Genomic DNA, 17,948 nt, shown 5'->3' with positions numbered 1-17,948 from the left:
TAAATTGTTCTAAGTTTTGTTGCTAGGTGAGGAGTGAGAGATCTGGAACGAGAGCACGCTATTTATAGACAGCACTCACTGAACAAGCCTATTCATTTTCATTATTTAATTATTCTTTTGAGAAAAAAAAAGAAAACAGATGAAAAATTTCCCAAGTCTGCAGTGATTATGTTTTAAAAAAATATGAATGAATCATTCTTTAGCTACTCTGCGCCTCTATCCTCATCGAATTTAATCTTCCCATGTTTGCATCAGTAAATTGAAATGGAACTGGTCAATCTTTACATACCAAATGTTTTCTTTGTTTATTTAACTATATTGACTTTAAAACAAAAATAAGAAATGTGTTTGAGTGTGCATGTATCTCAGATTGAACTGTGTCAACTAAGACGATGTAACCTATCCAGAGATACAAAACCACAATTTTTAGAATCTTTCCAAGGCTTTTCTTGCATGACTCTTCCATGACTACTTCTCAAGTCATCATGCATGCTATTTTTTTAATTAATTAGTTGATTTCCTGGAGAGGTTCATTCGGCCGCCTGCAGCAGTAATTTCCGGAAATCATTTTTACAATTAAAATAGTGAATAAGCATAATAAAAGGAGAAGAGAGAATTGTATCAAGGAGAGCATTCAGTTTCGTTAATTAACAAATGGATTACTAACGTAACAAAGTTTGATCATTTTTGGTTCATTTACACTCTATCTTCATAGAACAGAATATGAATAAACCCATCGAAGGTAGACCAAACTTGTCTTAAACAGTTACTGGTAATCATTTTAAACAAGAAGGGGAAATGTTTTTAGAAGTAGCAAAAGTCTTATGTAGCGTTAATTTCTTGCGAGGTGAAAGAATTTTCTGAAAGTTAAGTAGGCTGTGAACATCAGTCTTCGATGTTGCAGTGCCCTTACCATGAGATTTGTTGTGCTTAATGTGGATTGCTTGTGGCGTGATGTCATTGTCACCTACCGATCTTTTAACAACTCTTCTTTATTTTTCCATGATAAAGTTGTGCAAGAAATTCGGCTAGTTTCTTTGAGCAATATGCTTTGCTGATTAGTTCACTGAACATAGAAAGCACCAAGTTCAATGTTCATAGAGTAAGCCTGTGTCTTCAGAAGTGTTCCAACATGTTCATTCAAATTCGCAGACAATTTCTTCCAGCACCAGTTCTACACCATGCCAGATATGATAATAAAAATTGTCATCGGTAGAGAAGGGTTAATTGATCCTACAAGAAATTTTGTATTTTCAATTTGATAAGCTTAAATGTCAGAGCTTAAGTAACTATGAACATGTCAGAATAGACATTTCAGACTGAGATATCTTCCGAGATAAAATCACAAGCTCGATGCCTAACATTAATTTATTGCATTTTTGCTGCATGAATCATGTTATTCGTATATCACTTGATTGAGTTCTATATTGTGAAATTTGTTGGCCTGTTGCACCAAAATAAGAAAGTATAAATGAACGTTTATTACCTTAATTGAAATAAAAAGAAAAAATAGGCCACCAAGAGAAGCAAAAAGTCTTGCCATCATCCATACCATGATAAGGTGGAAAATTATACGCAATTTTAAGATATTGTACTGTCCAATAAGTTATAATATCAGCTTGGAAGGGGAAAAGTCAGGATGATGATAGATATTTTCGAGGCATTCCATTGGAGAAGAGGTAAGAGCCCATACAGTAAACAGTATGTAGAATTCGGAGACAAACAACAGAAGATTAGACTGTTTTACAGATATTATTCTGTGCATGAAAATCAGAATATATAGCAAAATTTCCAATATCTCTCTCTTACTCTTGCGCGAACATGTACTCTCGTATTTGTATGCAACGTACCAGGCAGGACAGAATTCTCACTCAAATGTGCAGAAATTATACATAACTGCATCAATTTTGCTACTTTTATAAAACAGAGCAACTTTTAAGCATTAAAATATATTCCAATTCCATGGTATAGGGATAGAGGCAGAAGCATCGAATCAGCTCAATATTGTTTTAGCACAGTAATAATTCTCTTTTATTTGTGATAAAACAATAGTAATTTCCTTGATTATTGTTTTTATGTCCGGATTTAATTAAGAGGGTATACTGCCACGAACCAAGTCTCAATTAATCTACTATTACCGCTTGAGTTAAGTCAATTAGGTGGGAAAACTTCACTAATCTCTAGTAATTTTCTGAATAAACAGATTCCAAACAGGCCCTTCACCTGATCGTGGTGACTTTTCTATGCTCAAAATTTTCTGTGTCAAAGAAAATTCGATGAACCTGGCTCTATTGAATAACAAAAAGAAAGGTTTAATAAAGCTACAGGGAGAAACAAGTGTGTTATATCTTTGGGGAAAAAAAAACCAAAAGAGTTGGAATAGTCTGTTCTTAGGTTGAATTCCAACCGACATTCAGATGTATTAGCAATCGTCAGAAGTTCTTATAGTTTCAAAAAAATTATTCTTGAATTCAAAATTTAGTTTAGTTGGTTCATGCAATCACCTAATTTAAGAGGTAGTATCCAAATATGATATTCAAATCTTAATGTTTATAATGCTTTCCTCTATCTTAGCCTTTCCGACTATGACTTCATTAAAAACAAATTTGTTTTTAGCTTCAATCAGTAAAAAATCAGATAATAATTCATGTTTTTATAAGATTAGATTAAATAATACATGATAGCGACGGTTTAAAAGTTCCATAAAAATTCTAATTGGCAAAACAAAATCAAACATTTCCTGTTTGAATGAAAATTGCATATAATGTTAATTTTTAATTTATGGAGGCAATAGTCTCAAGTCTCAACAAAGATCAGGGCATCATTTATTTATTTATTATTCTAGATATTGTTGCATAAGTAATTCAAAATAAGGTGTGAAGGTAAATTTAGATATTGTTGCATCAGTCATTCAGACAGACAAAAATTTTAGCTTCGCTAAACCGTATGTAGCCAATTGACAAAAAGTTCACACACTAATATTTACACCGTTAATGATTGTTTTTAATCCAGCGGTAAAAATATGATATAAAATTCATTGGAATGGGACTAAAATTTTAAAATTGACTGGTTTTTGGCACGTGTATTATGCATGTGTAATTCTTATATCTAAAAATTTACTTTAATAAATAAATTTTTTGATATTGTGATAATTATGATAAATACTAATAATTTAATTTTGATTTTGATATAAAAGTAAAATTTGATAACTTTAATTTTTCTTACTTTTGATAAAATTTTAATAACATTTGATATAATTTTTATACCCTTCAATAGTAGTTTGGTAACTTATGATATAATTTTGGTAATCATTGATAAAATTTTAGTAACCTCTTGATATAATTTTAGTAATTAACCTTTTGGTAACTTATAATATACTTTAAGTAATTATTAATAAAATTTTTGTCATCATATATTTAACAATGGATACTAGTAAAAAAGTGCGGTTCAGTTTTAATATAAGATAATTTTATTGTTATATAATAATATTATTATTTCATTCAAATTTAAAATTTTTTTACTTAATTTTTTTTATTGAATAAGCTCGTGATAGGTCTATTTTAGTCTCCCAAGGTGAAATTTCTGCTAGTAATCAAGGTTTTGCTAGTAATCAAGGTTCAATTCTTGCAACTTAAAGTATAAAAAAAATTTGTCAATGATTGACAATTATGTTATTAATAATTTATTATTATATTATCAATAATTTACTATTAAGCTATCAATGATATATTGTTAAATTATCAGCTGTTTACTACTAAAATAGCATTGATTTTCTACTAATTTATGAATGATTTAATTTTAAATTATTGATGATTTACTATTATATTACTGATGATTTGTTATAAAGTTATAATTGTTTTACTATTAATTTATCGATGATTTACTATTAAATTATCATTGATTTACAACTAAGTTATTAGTTATTTACTCCTAAGCTATCAATAATTTACATCTAAATCATCAATGATTTACTATTATGTCATTATGCTTTTACTTTTATGTTTGAGTTACTAAGTTTTTAATTATTTACTACAAAATCATCATAGATTTATTACTAAATTAACTATGATTCATTACCAAGTTATCACTTGTTTATATTAAATAATTTATAATTTACTATTAAGTTATTGATGATTAACTATTACTAAGTTACATTGATTTACTTTTAAGTTTCCAATAATTAACTATTAAATTATCATTGGTTTACTACTAAGTTTATCAATTAATTAGTACCAAATTGAAACTTATTTACTATTAAGATATCATTGATTTATTATTAAGTTATCAATAATTAATTACTAAGTTATTGTTTGTTTCTATTAACTTATTATTGAATTACTAATCTATTGTTATGCATTTATAACTATGAAACATGTAATTTAAAAAGTTCACTAATAATATATGAGATATTTTTCATTTTATATGATAACGTTATTGTTTTATTCAAGTATAGAATTTTCCACAAAAATTTTTTATTGAATAGGCTCATGGTAGGTTTATCCTAACTCTTAAAATGAAAGTTTTGACTTCACTTTTGCTAGCAATTTTGACTTAATTTTGCTAGAAACCAAGGTTCAATCCTCAACTTCTAGTATAAAAAAAGTTATCAATAATTAACAATTAAGTTATTAGTTATTAGATTTTATCTGTTAAGTTATCAATGATTTACTTCTAATTTATGAATAATTTGCCATTAAGTTATGAATGATTAAACATTAAGTTATGAATGATTTTTATTAAATTGTTGGTGAATTACCACTAAGTTATTGATGATTATTTTATAGTTATAATTGATTTACTATTAATTAACCAATAATTCACTAAAAAGTTATCAATGATTTACTAACTTACTACTAAATTATTACAAATTTACAACTAAGTTATTAGTAATTTACTAGTACATTATTGGTAATTTACTGCTAATAAATTATCAATGATTTAGTATGATTTTTTATATATTTACTATTATATTATTTTTGATTTACTACTTAATTTTTGATTATTTATTACAAAATTATCAGTAAATTGCCATAAATTATCTATGATTCACTATCAAGTTATTATAGATTTATATTATTTACATGATTTATTATTAAGTTATCATTGATTAACTATTATGTTGTCAATGATTTACTATTAAGTTATACTGATTTACTTTTACATTTTCAATGATTAATATTAAATTATTAATTATTTATTTCAAATTTATTATTGATTTACTACTAAGTTATTTATGACTTATTCTGTCAATTAATTACTATTAAACTAAAATTGATTTACTATTAAATTATTTCTAATTTTTATTAAGTTATAATTGTTTTATTACAAAGTTATCAATAATTAACTACTAAGTTATTACTTATTTTTTAAGTTATTCTTAATTTAGTACTATGTTATTATACATTTACAAATTTACCACTAGGGTATTATGCATATATTATTATATTATTATTGATTTACTAAAAGGTTATTAATTATTTGTTACTAAATTATCATTCATTTACTATTAAATTATCACTAAATTACTATTAAGTTATCAATGATTACTATTAAGTTCGATTAATTACATTTAAGTTTTTAATGATTAATTACTAAGTTATTAATTATCTATTAGTATATTATCATTGATTTGTATATATCTAAAGAGAAAGTAATTACGATATGCTAGATGATTTAATTTGTAAAGTAAAGAAAAAAAGGAAGAAAAAGTTTAAGTTTAAATAACTTGAAAGGCATGAGTAAATGCTTTAAATTTATCATCAATAGTTTAACATATAATAATAAGTTAAAATCATAACCTTTTATATTAATGCAAGTATTAAAACTAAATTCAATAAATATATACAATAAATTAAGTCAATATTTCTAAGACATCCTTTAAATTTTTAGTTCATGATAAAATAGTACATATTAAGATACGTTTTATTTATAATTTGATTGAATTATCAGTGTATGTTTTTTCATTCCTGTTAGCGAAGAACAGTTACATATAAAAGATTGCAAATTTTAAAGTGTTCTATCACCAATGAAAATAGTAAACTTTGCTTTATGTTTCTATTTTTAAGTTTACAATTTTGAGTAAAAATTTTGTTGTTATATGATAAAAGTAATGAGAACAATTTTCTTAAATAAAATTTATGAAAATTAAACAAACAACAATTCTAAAAAAAAATTAAATCACAATAATCACCTTATTCTCCATAAAAAAATTTTTCTACTAAACAAAAGATGGTATATTTTTAATTGTTGGATTATTCTTATTACCATAATTCAAAATAACTTTTTTGATTTGTTGATGTCATTAACTTCACCATTTGAAAAAAAATAAAAAATATTTCACATTCTCAATAAAAAATTTTTTCTACTAAATGAAAGATGATATAAAAATATTTTGAATTGTTATTACATCATCAAAATGACTCTTTTTTTTTTTTTATATATTTTGATGCCAATCAATTTCTTCATTTGAAAAGAGTAAAAAGTATTATAAGAGGTCATAACAACCTAAATAATATTTAACTTTATGTTGTCTTCATTAATAAGTTTGAACTATGATATGACCTCTTTCAAATAAAATGTTTGAATAGTTTCCCTCAACCCATTTTAACAAATGAAAGACTATCAATTCGTTGATCTAAATTAACATTTTTTTAATACGAATTTCAATATCCTCAAAAAAGAAATATCTTTTAATCTCTACAAAACTTGGCCATAAGAAATTTCTTCTAAAATTATCATTAATATTTCTACCATTGTTGCACTTAAATTTTTAGTGTTGTATTCTCATTTTATTTTGAAATTTATTATCAGTATCATAAAAGTATAACTAAAATAACATGGATTAATCAACTCAAATTTGAAATAATTAAAATCTCAAATTGAGTATATATAAATTTTTTACTCATTTTAAATTTTAATTTAATTAAAAATAATATAATACACATAATCATAAGAATAAACTAACTTGACTCGATTTTAATTGATTTTAAATAGTTAACAACTTAGTAGTTATTTAAAACCCAAAATGATTGAACATAACGAAATTAAAATCTGAATTGAAATAGTAATCCAATCAAAATCCAATATTAGTTATTTATCTTCTGTAATAGTTTAAAAGTTTTTTATTTAAGTTATTTCCTTTCATCTTCAATGTTTTATATTTTATTGTCTTTGTTGTTTAATTAGTTAATGAATTTTAAAAGTATTTTTAAAGTGAAATTGTAATTATAAGTAATTAAGTATATATTTTTATTTGAATTTAGAACGATTTGAATCTAGCTTTTTAAACAAAGAGAAGCGTGCACCAATATTTGAGTCAAATTTACTTAATTGCTTAAATGAATAATTGCATACACTATAAATAGAAGTAGATGATAGAACTTGAATCAACCTAATTAATTACTAATTTTAAGTCTAAAATCTAACACGATTAAATAAAGATTTATCAAATAAATTTTGCTAATGAATGTCTTTAAATCACTTTCAAATTTAGTTAAATTATAATTTATAATAATTTTTTTAGATGTAAAATAATAATTAATTTGATGAATTTTAATTTTTTTTAACAAATATTACCTAGTATGGCAACTTAAAAAATTTTGATATAAAAGTGAATATTTTTCAGCTTATATAAAAGAGAAAATGAATGAGTATACAATATTTCACTAAACAAAAAAGTTTTATATTAATCCTAAAAAATATACAAATAAATAACTCTATTTTTCATAAATCAATAGAGTTATGCATAACTAATCAATTTTTCATTTTATTTTTCTACTTAAAATAATCTTTCATTGGTACTTTTATCAATTGAATGTAATTATATGTTTTATTAATTGAAATCTTAATTTTTTATTTAAAAATTTTATTATATGTAAAATTTTATTAAATAAAAATATTAAAATACAGAATTTTAAAAAATAAAATAAAATAAATTCCTAACCTTGGCACTTGTTGTGTTTTCTTAAGAAAAATATAATTATGAGAATAACAAACTTGTTATGTAATGCCTATACAGTTTATAATGATTTCATTTTCAACATTAACAAAATAAATTTTCATTAATGAATTTAATTTTTGCATAAACACATTTAAAAGATAGTTTCAATTAATTTTTCACACCTTGAAAGAGTTTATCTAAAACAATTAATTTTACTTCACTTAATAATTTTTTACTTGTAATAATTCACATTAAGTCGCTTAATCACTTAGATGACAAAAACAATGAGTAATTTAATATAATTGAGAAAGATTAAATAAGTTTAAGATATAAATTAATCATAAATATGCATATTAAAGTAAAAGTTGAGAGAAAATTAAATCAATTATTATTTCAATCAAGGTGAACAATTCTTGTGGTACTTTGACGGGACCCAATCTTGAGTTATTAGTAGCTTCAAAATCTTCTGAATTATCTAATTCTATCAATGAAAAATTCAATTAAAGTATTCAATGAATCACATAGTGCTAATTGTTGGTGAAAAGAATGCAATTTATTTGCATTTGATTTGATATTAGTTTTTGTTCATGGGAATAATAATTATAAAATTTTAGAGGAAAAATACAAAAAAAAATTAATTATAGAGGTCAGACTATATTGTAAGAATAATACATTAAAAAATTATTTCAAAGGACTAAAAATTTTAATTATGTTATCAATAATTAAAAGATTAGCTCATAAAACATATAAATAATAAATCATTAACATACATATATAGTTAATTATTCAAACAAAAATTGAAAGCAGAAAATAGAAAAATAAAATATGCATCAATGACTTAATTATGATTATTTTTAATGAGTTTATTTATCAACATAAGCTACATATATAATTATTTTTACAACAACTAAATAAACAAACTCCATATAATTGTTTTATTCTAATGCACACAAAACTTTGATCTTGTTCTCTTTGTATTTTCATTTGATATGAAAAATTACTTTACTTATAAAAAAAAGAGTCTAACAATAAATTATTACTTAAATTGAAATTTATTAAAAAATTACTAATGATATTTTAATCAATCACTTTTAACATTTTTAAAATTAAAATTTCATTAAGGGTATTTTAGTTAATCACGTTTAGTACTTTTACTCTAATTATAAAAAAAAATAGTTTAATAATAAAAAATTCATTTAAATTAAAATTTATATAGACATTTACTAAAGATATTTTAGCCGATTACTTTTAACACTTTTGAAATTAAAATTTTAAGTAGTTTAAATTCATATAAACTCTATTTTTAATTTTAATTATTTTAAATTAAACTTAAATAAATCGATAAAAATTATATATTTAAGGATAAATATGTTTATTTAAAAATTTATAAAGGTATTTAAGTCAATCACTATTTATATTTTTTAAAATTCACACTTTTTATGTATAGATGATAGATAATATAATACATGGATCAATTTTCAACTTTGAAGAAACAACAAAGCTTGGCACTGCAACTCTCTACCTTGATCAATTCCATTCCTATGTCGTTGGAGCTTGAAGACCTTGATAAGGACTTGAAAGGAGAAAAAATGGGATCAGATCTTGACCTGCTTAAAACAGAGGCCTTTGGAGGTAATGCAGAAGAAGAAGCACTTCCTTTTGACGATGGGTTATCTTCCAAGGCCTCTGCATTCTCTGAAAGGTTACCTTTTGGAGGGGGTATAAGGATCAGAAGCAGAGCGATGGAGCTGTGGAAGTGGGAGCGTGGAGAAGCCAGTAAGGGAGTACTGGAGGTTGTCAAGTGAAGGCCTTTTGGACTTGGGTTCTGAGATTGGTTCAGGAGAAGGACGTTTCATTGGGTTGGAAACGGTGACATTTCAGGGATAGGTTGTGCATGGATGGCGGTTTTGGTGGTTGTTCTTGAAGCTGTCAAGGTGGAGTACGGAGAGGTTGATGGATTCTTGGAGTTGAACATCATCGTCTTGGTTTGGAACTTCAAAGTCTGCTTCTTAGTTCATTTCACCCATGGTTTCTGCCTTTGTGGATTTCGTCAGTTTTCAATTCTTGTTAGAGATCTTGTGCTTCTGGGTTGAAATGCAAGGGAAGAGGGAAGAAGGAAGAGGGAAAAGGCTGGGAAACTGTTAACGGCTTATATAGAACTTTTTAAGGGTGTACGGATAATTCTTGAATCTTGATTGTGTGACAGTTGTTGTAACTGACAAACCAATGAGGGAATGCCATGTAAAAGTCCAATACCCCCAAGAAGGGAAAAAAAAAAAGAAGAATAAAAACCAATCATGTGATGCATTCATTTCCCTAGATGAAGAAGGGGTGGGTCCAAACTAATAACAAATTGCAATACTCCATATTATATAATCTAAATGAAATACAGAGAGGTTTGCATAAGCCAAAGAACATAAGCTACCTCTTTATTTTATATATTACAACCCAAGAATTATACTATATTCAATGATAGAAACAAGTCAAACAGTATTCCGAACAAGCTGCTGCATAAATTTCATGGGTGTATATATTTTCATATAGTTGTTATCTCACTAGAATCGGGACTGAAGATAGGTAACCACAGTCTTGTCCAACTGGAAGGCCTTGGCAAGAACATCAGGATTGATGGGAGGGTTTGAGCCAAAGACTGTGTTTGCAATGGGGATAAGCCCTGGGTTTTGGCTGCTAAGACCCGAAATGGCAACAGCATTGGTGTTCCCTATGTTGAACTGGAAGTGAATGAGGCCGATTGGGAAAACGAAAACATCTCCTGGGTATAGGACTTTGGTGATGAGACGATTATCCGGGTTGGATCTAACAAAGCCAACGTAGAGTGTGCCCTCCAAAACGACTAGGATTTCTGTGGCTCTAGGATGAGTGTGAGGGGGGTTTAGGCCACCATAGGGTGCAAAGTCAAGTCGAGCAAGAGATATGCCAAGAGTGTTAAGTCCTAGTATTTGTTCAACAGTGACTAGAGTGACTTTTGATCCTAGTTGATTTGCTGTATTTCCTGGAATGTTGAGCCCCGGAAAAAAGAAGTCATTTGCGGTGGCGAGCTTTGGGTCTTTGCAAAACTTGCCATTAACAAAAACTGCAAAAACGGAAAGAAAAATATTAACACTTTGATGCAATTCCATGCAGAAAATGAGATAAAGCTTCTCAAATAGTTTAGGTGTTGACATGAATACATTCCAACGAAGACAGAGAGAGAATCAAAGAACATACCACCATCGTTGGTGTTATTAATTGCTACACAGAAGTCCTGAAGAGGGCTGGGATCAAAGGCAGAGGCAAATGTGAGAGCCAGAGCCAACAGGACAAATGCTACATGGAAGTGAACGCCTTTCATTGTTGCAGGGCAGCTTTCTTGATTAAATTGTTCTAAGTTTGTTGGTTGGCGAGGAGTGAGAGATCTGGCATGAGAGCACGCTATTTATTGATAGCACTCACTGAACAGGTCTATTCATTTTCATTATTTAATTTTTTTTTGAGAAAAAAAACAGATGAAAAATTTACCAAGTCTGCAGTGATTATGTTTTAAAAAAATATGAATGAATCATTCTTCAGCTACTTGGCTCCTCTATCCTCATCGAATTTAATCTTCCCATGTTTGCCTGAGTAAATTGAAATGGAACTGGTCAATCTTTACATACCAAATGTTTTCCTTGTTTATTTAACTATATTGACTTTAAAACAAAAATAAGAAGAAATGTGTTTGAGTGTGCATGTATCTCAGATTGAACTGTGTCAACTAAGACAATGTAACCTATCCAGAGATACAAAACCAAAATTCTTAGAATCTTTTCAAGGCTTTTCTTGGATGACTACTTCTCAAGTCATGCATGCTATTTTTTTTAATTAATTAATTGATTTCCTGGAGAGGTTCATTCGGCCGCCTGCAGCAGTAATTGTCGGAAATCAGTTTTACAATTAAAATAGTGAATAAGTATAATAAAAGGAGAAGAAAGCATTGTATCAAGGAGAGCATTCAGTTCGTTAATTAACAAATGGATTACTAACATAACAAAGTTTGATCATTTTTGGTTCATTTACACCCCATCTTCATAGAACAGAATATGAATAAACCGATCGAAAGTTGACCAAACTTGTCTTAAACAATTACCGGTAATCATTTTAAACAAAGAGGGGAATTGTTCTTAGGAATAGCAAAAGGTTAATTTCTTGCCAGGTGAAAGAATTTTCTGAAAGTTAAGTAGGCTGTGAACATCAGTCTTCGATGTTGCAATGCCCTTACCATGAGATTTGTTGTGCTTAATGTGGATTGCTTGTGGCTTGATGTCATAGCCACCTACTAATCTTTTAACAACTCTTCTTTAATTTTCCGTGATAAAGTTGTGCAAGAGATTCGGCTATTTTCTTTGAGCAATCTGCTTTGCTGATTAGTTCAATGAACATAGAAAGCACCAAGTTCAATGTTCATTGAGTAAGCCTGTGTATTCAGAAGTGTTCCGCAGATTCATTCAAAATTCTCAGACAATTTCTTCCAGCACCAGTTCTACACCACTTCAGATTGCTAAGGGGTCAAAATAATAAAAATTGTTATCGGTATAGAAGGGTTAATTGATCCTACAAGAAATTTTGTATTTTCAATTTGATAAGCTTAAATGTCAGAGCTTAAGTAACTATGAACATGTCAGAATAGACTTTTCAAACTGAGATATCTTCTGAGATAAAATCACAATCTTGGTACCTAACATTAATTTATTGCATTTGTGCTCCATGAATCATGCTATTCGTATATCACTTGATTATGTTCTATATTGTAAAATTTGTTGGCCTGTTGCACCAAAATAATAAAGCTTAAATGAACGTTTATTACCTTAATTGAAATAAAAAGAAAAAATAGGCCACCAAGAGAAAGTCTGGCCATCATTCATAGCATGATAACGTGGAAAATCGTACGCAATTTTAAGATACTTTACTGTCCAATAAGTTATAATATCAGCTTGGAAGGGGAAAAGTCAGGATGATGATAGATATTTTAGAGGCATTGCGTTGGAGAAGAGGTAAGAGCCCATACAGTAAACAGTATGTAGAATTCGGAGACAAACAACAGAAGATTGGACTGTTTTACAGATATTATTCTGTGCATGAAAATCAGAATATATGGCAAAATTTCAAATATCTCTTTCTTAATCTTGCGTGAACATGTATGCTGGTATTTGTATGCAACGTACCAGGCAGGACAGAATTCTCACTCAAATGTGCAGAAATTATACATAACTGCATCAATTATGCTGCTTTTATAAAACAGAGCAACTTTTGGGCATTAAAATATATTCCAATTCCATGGTATAGGGATAGAGGCAGAAGCAGTGAATCAGCTTAATATTGTTTTAGCATAATAATAATTCTCTTTTATTTGTGATGGAAACAATAGTAATTTCCTTGATTCTTATTTTTATGTCCTGATTTAATCAATAGGGTATACTGCCACGAACCAAGCCTCAATTAATCTACTTTTACCGCTTGTGTTAAGTCAACTAGGATGGAAAACTTTACTAATCTCTAGTAATTTTCTGAATGAACTGATTCCAAATAGACTCTTCACCTGATCGTGGTGACTTTTCTATGCTTAAAATTTTCTGTATCAAAGAAGAATCGATAAACATGGCTCTATTGAATAACAAGAAGAAAGGTTTAATAAAGCAACAGGGATAAACAAGTGTGTTATGTCTTTGGAAAAAAAAAAAGAGCTACAGTAGACTGTTGTTAGGTTGAATTCCAGCAGACATTCAGATGTATTAGCAATCGTCACAAGTTCTTATAGTGTAATACCCACAAAATTAGCATATGGTTTGAATTATATTATATGATTTATGACTCAAAAAATATATGTATATATATATATATATTTCTTAAAATTTTATCTCCAGCCCATATTTTACCATAATTAAAATTTGACCGAATAAAAATTTTATTTATAATAAATTTTTTTTATTAAAATACCTTTCATTATATGATATTTTTATTTACAGTGTTTATTTTTGTTAGAAAGAGAAATTGGGGATTTGGGAGAAACCAACCCTTAAGAGGAAGAACAGAGGAAGAGGAAGGGCAAATCAATCCTAAAATCACTGATTAAAGTATCATTTTATTTAAAACTCTTGAAATTTTTATGTTTTGTGCAATTTGTTATAAATCTCAACTTATATTTAATACCTTTTTCATATTCAAAAAAATTTTGATGACTTTCTAATGAAAAACCAGTGAAATTGTGGGCACCAATAGAAAAGTCTCTTCGAAACCTTTCTAATAATAATTGTCACATTTTATTTGGTTGAATAATTTATAAGAATTTAATGTTTTAAAGTTTTTTATTTTGGGTTTTGATAGTTACGAACACTCAATTTTGAGCCATCAGAACTTCCTACTCAGGTGGTCAATTTGATCAAAATTTAGGTGTTTTTGATAGAACATAAATGTGAACTTTCTATTGGAATAATTGATTTTTTTAGATTATATTTAGGCTAAGAGAATCAAAACCCTAAAATAGGCTTCATGAATTTAAAATCCAATGTTTATGATAATTTACCAAGTTTTTACCTTCAAAACTTAGGTATCTAGAAATTATTTTTGCCAAAACAAAATTTTAAGTTGTAATATTATATCCCTACTTTTAAATTAATTCCTTCCTTTGTCACTAGAAACTATGGGATGTTCAAGATTTTGTGGCTCAAAGTAGGCAAAATGCTCATAGAATGCTAAAATTTCAGGATTTAGAAAATTTCGTTTTTAATTATTTTAAAAATTATTTTCAATCAATATTTGATTTTTTTGTTATAAATTAAATGAATTTTAGTTATATTATTTTTAATGAATTTTTTCTTATTTTATTATATTTTTGCTATATTAATTCTATGCTATTAGTATTGTTAAGGGACTATTAAATTAAATTCAAACATACAAAAATAATCAATATTAAATGTTAAAAATTACATATTTATAAAAATTTGTATTGCTACTGATTTTTATGTTTTAATTCATAATTTCACATTTATACTCAATTTTCGAAATTTTGCTATATTAAAAGAAATTTGTTTTATATGCTAAAAAAATAATAAAAATACTTTGAAATAGTTTCAAACTATTGAAAAAGTTGCTACACAATCCAATTTCCTTAAGATGTCCTATGAAGGGTTTGCCTTGTTAAATTTATGTTTTGTTTAAACTTTGATTTTTGAATAGTTTTTGAATTATTAGAATATTAAGATAATTGAGTGATTTGCTGCTTAAGTTTTGATTTAGCACATCAGGTAAGCAACTTGACTTCATTTCAGTTTTTTGTCCCTAAAAATTAGCCTCAATATGTTTAGAGTTTAAATATATAATATATATTGTTTTGTCGAATTTGTTTTGTAAATTGGGTTAAGTATGCAAAATGTATATATGATTTCTTTGTAATGAGTTTGGAATATGGTTTGATATTGTTTTGATTTTCAAATGTGATTTCGTAATAATATATTTATATATCCATCAATTGTCGAAATAGAAAATTTTTTTTGGAATGATTATGAAATTTATTTCGTATGGATTATGTTTTGAGAAAGTACATAAATATTGAATTTATGCATGTTAGGCAATCTGAAAATACATTTTGGTTTTTGTCTCTTAGTGTGATTATGTTCTGACATTGTCAATGGGAGTTAATTGTTGGTCATGTCGACATATACATTTTGATATTGATATTGGTTTTGAATCATGCTACCAATTGAGAATAGTGGTTTTTGTTTACTGTAACATTGGTGATATGCTTCTATCCCATTACATTAAAAGGGTTATTGTGATTTTTGTTTTGTCCTATTACACTAATGAGTTAATTATGATTATTCAGTGCAACAACCTAATTGCTTCTGATATAGTTTTGTCCTATTGCACTAAACGAGATATTCTGATTCTAACATATGCCACAAGGGTTAAGTGTGGTTGTAGTATGTTATGGGAGACTAATAAACTTTGTAATTTTGTGATGTTTTATTTTGTTTGTAATCTAAGATCTGATTTTGGGAATATGATTTGTGGAAATGTGTTTGAATACAAATTACCCAAAATAATTTCGAATAATTTAGTTACTATTTAGGCCTAAATGTTTTGTGACATACTTAATCCAACTGAGGGGATGTTAGTTGCTTATTTAGTGGTTGTACTCATTCATTTCTTTAATATTTTTTATATGTTTTGATTTTGATTATACTTGCGAGAATCTCATGAAGTGATGTTTTGAAACTTTAGTTGTTGTTTTAAGACTTTTAGGATTCTTTTAAATGCTTAGACATTCAAACATTTATAATTAGCTTTTTATGACTTCAACTAAATATTTCGGGATTCATTAATTTTTAAATATTTCATTTTCGTATTAAAAGATACTAAATGCTATGAACTTTTCATTTTTAGGCATGTTTATCTCATTTAGATTTTTATAAATTTAGTATGTATCTTGCCTTGCAATTTGTAGGATCACATCTTACAAGTGTGCAACGTCTATTATGCCTCAATTTGGGGCATGACATATAGTTTCAAAGAAATTGTTCTTGAACTCAAAATTTAGTCTAATTGATTCATATAGTCACCTAATTTAAGAGGTGGCATCCAAATATGATATTTAAATCTTAACATTTTTAATCCTTTAAAATGTCTTAGCCTTTCTGATTATGACTTTTTCTATATAAAAAAAAAGTTCTTAGTTTCGATCAATAAAGTCAAATAATACTTCACAAATTTTTACAGGACTAGATGAAATAATACATGATAAGGACGGTTCAAAAGTTCCATAAGAATTCTAATTGGTAGAACAAAACCAAACATTTCCTGTTTGAATGAAAATTGCATACAATGTTAGTTTTTAGTTTATGAAAGGAATAGTCTCAAGTCTCAACAAGGATCAGGTAATCATTCATTTATTTACTATTCTAGATATTGTTGCATAAGTGATTCAAAATGCAATGTGAAGCCAAACTTAGATGTTGTTGCATCAGTCATTCAAGCTGCAAAAATTTTTTAGCTTTCATTAAACCATATGTAGCCAATTGACAAAAAGATCACATATCATGCCATGAAAATTCACACTGTTAATGATTGTTTTTAATCCAGTGGTAAAAATATGATTACAAAAATCATTGGGATGGGACTATGTCACACCCCGAGACCTTGAAGTAAAACTTAAAAAGAATACGAAGTCTTTTTTATTAACCATTCTAAAATTCTTCAATAAAATAATCGGGCAAGTAAATTTTATATCTTCAATCCAACTAATGATATATCTCTATATATCCAAATACAAACTATATAAAATACAAAACCAATAATAATATCTCTTTGGCCAACATTGTCTCTAACGACTATGTAATCTTTTCATTTTGATCTTTTAGCTCCTCACAAGACTAACCAAACTTATCATTTATTCATCTGTAAGGAGAAAGAAAAAGGAGAATGAGCAAACCATAGCTCAGCAAGTATAAGCTTACATACCTTATTGAATTAAGTATCATTTTCATACATATCACATAGATCATTCAAAAACATTCATTAAATTAATGTTAGAACATTTCAAAAATCATCATTATATAAAACATTTCATAAATCATAAATCAGCATCAATATATGTCAATTCTTAAATCATTGCAATATATGTTGTTATTTGAATACCGTAATTAAACCAAATCGTTAATCAATCTTTAGAAATCATCATAAATCATCTTCATATACAAATCATGGATCAATCTTTAAAAATCATGATCATAAATCATCATTATTATTAGTTTATAGTTAGACGTATTGATAAATTCATTCCATGATCATTGCCAACTATTATAATCTGCTAGTTAGGGCCTTATGCTAACTATTATAACTCGTTAGTAGGGCCGTATGATCATGTCTATGCTAACTACTATTACCCTTTAGCCAGGGTCATAAAACTAGTTCTAGTGTCGATGATCCTACTTCTCAGGGATATAAAAACATAGCTATCATAAAATTGTTCCTTAAA

General features: G+C 27.1%; 1 protein-coding gene and 1 pseudogene across 1 annotated transcript; both read right to left on the bottom strand.

Moving 5' to 3' along the window:
• Window positions 1-9,410: 9,410 nt before the first annotated feature.
• LOC149514944 (uncharacterized) lies at window positions 9,411-9,966 on the bottom strand (annotated as a pseudogene).
• Window positions 9,967-10,475: 509 nt separating this feature from the next.
• On the bottom strand, window positions 10,476-11,437 carry LOC111294119 (germin-like protein subfamily 1 member 13). Its single transcript, XM_022887300.2, has 2 exons — window positions 11,164-11,437; window positions 10,476-11,062 (listed from the first exon to the last, which is right to left on the bottom strand). The coding sequence occupies exons 1-2, from the start codon at window positions 11,289-11,291 to the stop codon at window positions 10,495-10,497; spliced, it is 696 nt and encodes a 231-aa protein (XP_022743035.2). The 5' UTR covers window positions 11,292-11,437; the 3' UTR covers window positions 10,476-10,494.
• Between the last annotated feature and the right edge of the window lie 6,511 nt (window positions 11,438-17,948).

Source organism: Durio zibethinus, chromosome 14 (assembly GCF_047325235.1).
Source record: "Durio zibethinus cultivar Kanyao isolate XHJ-2024 chromosome 14, ASM4732523v1, whole genome shotgun sequence".
Classification (NCBI taxonomy): Eukaryota; Viridiplantae; Streptophyta; class Magnoliopsida; order Malvales; family Malvaceae; genus Durio; species Durio zibethinus.
This window is presented reverse-complemented; position numbering and strand designations above follow the sequence as displayed.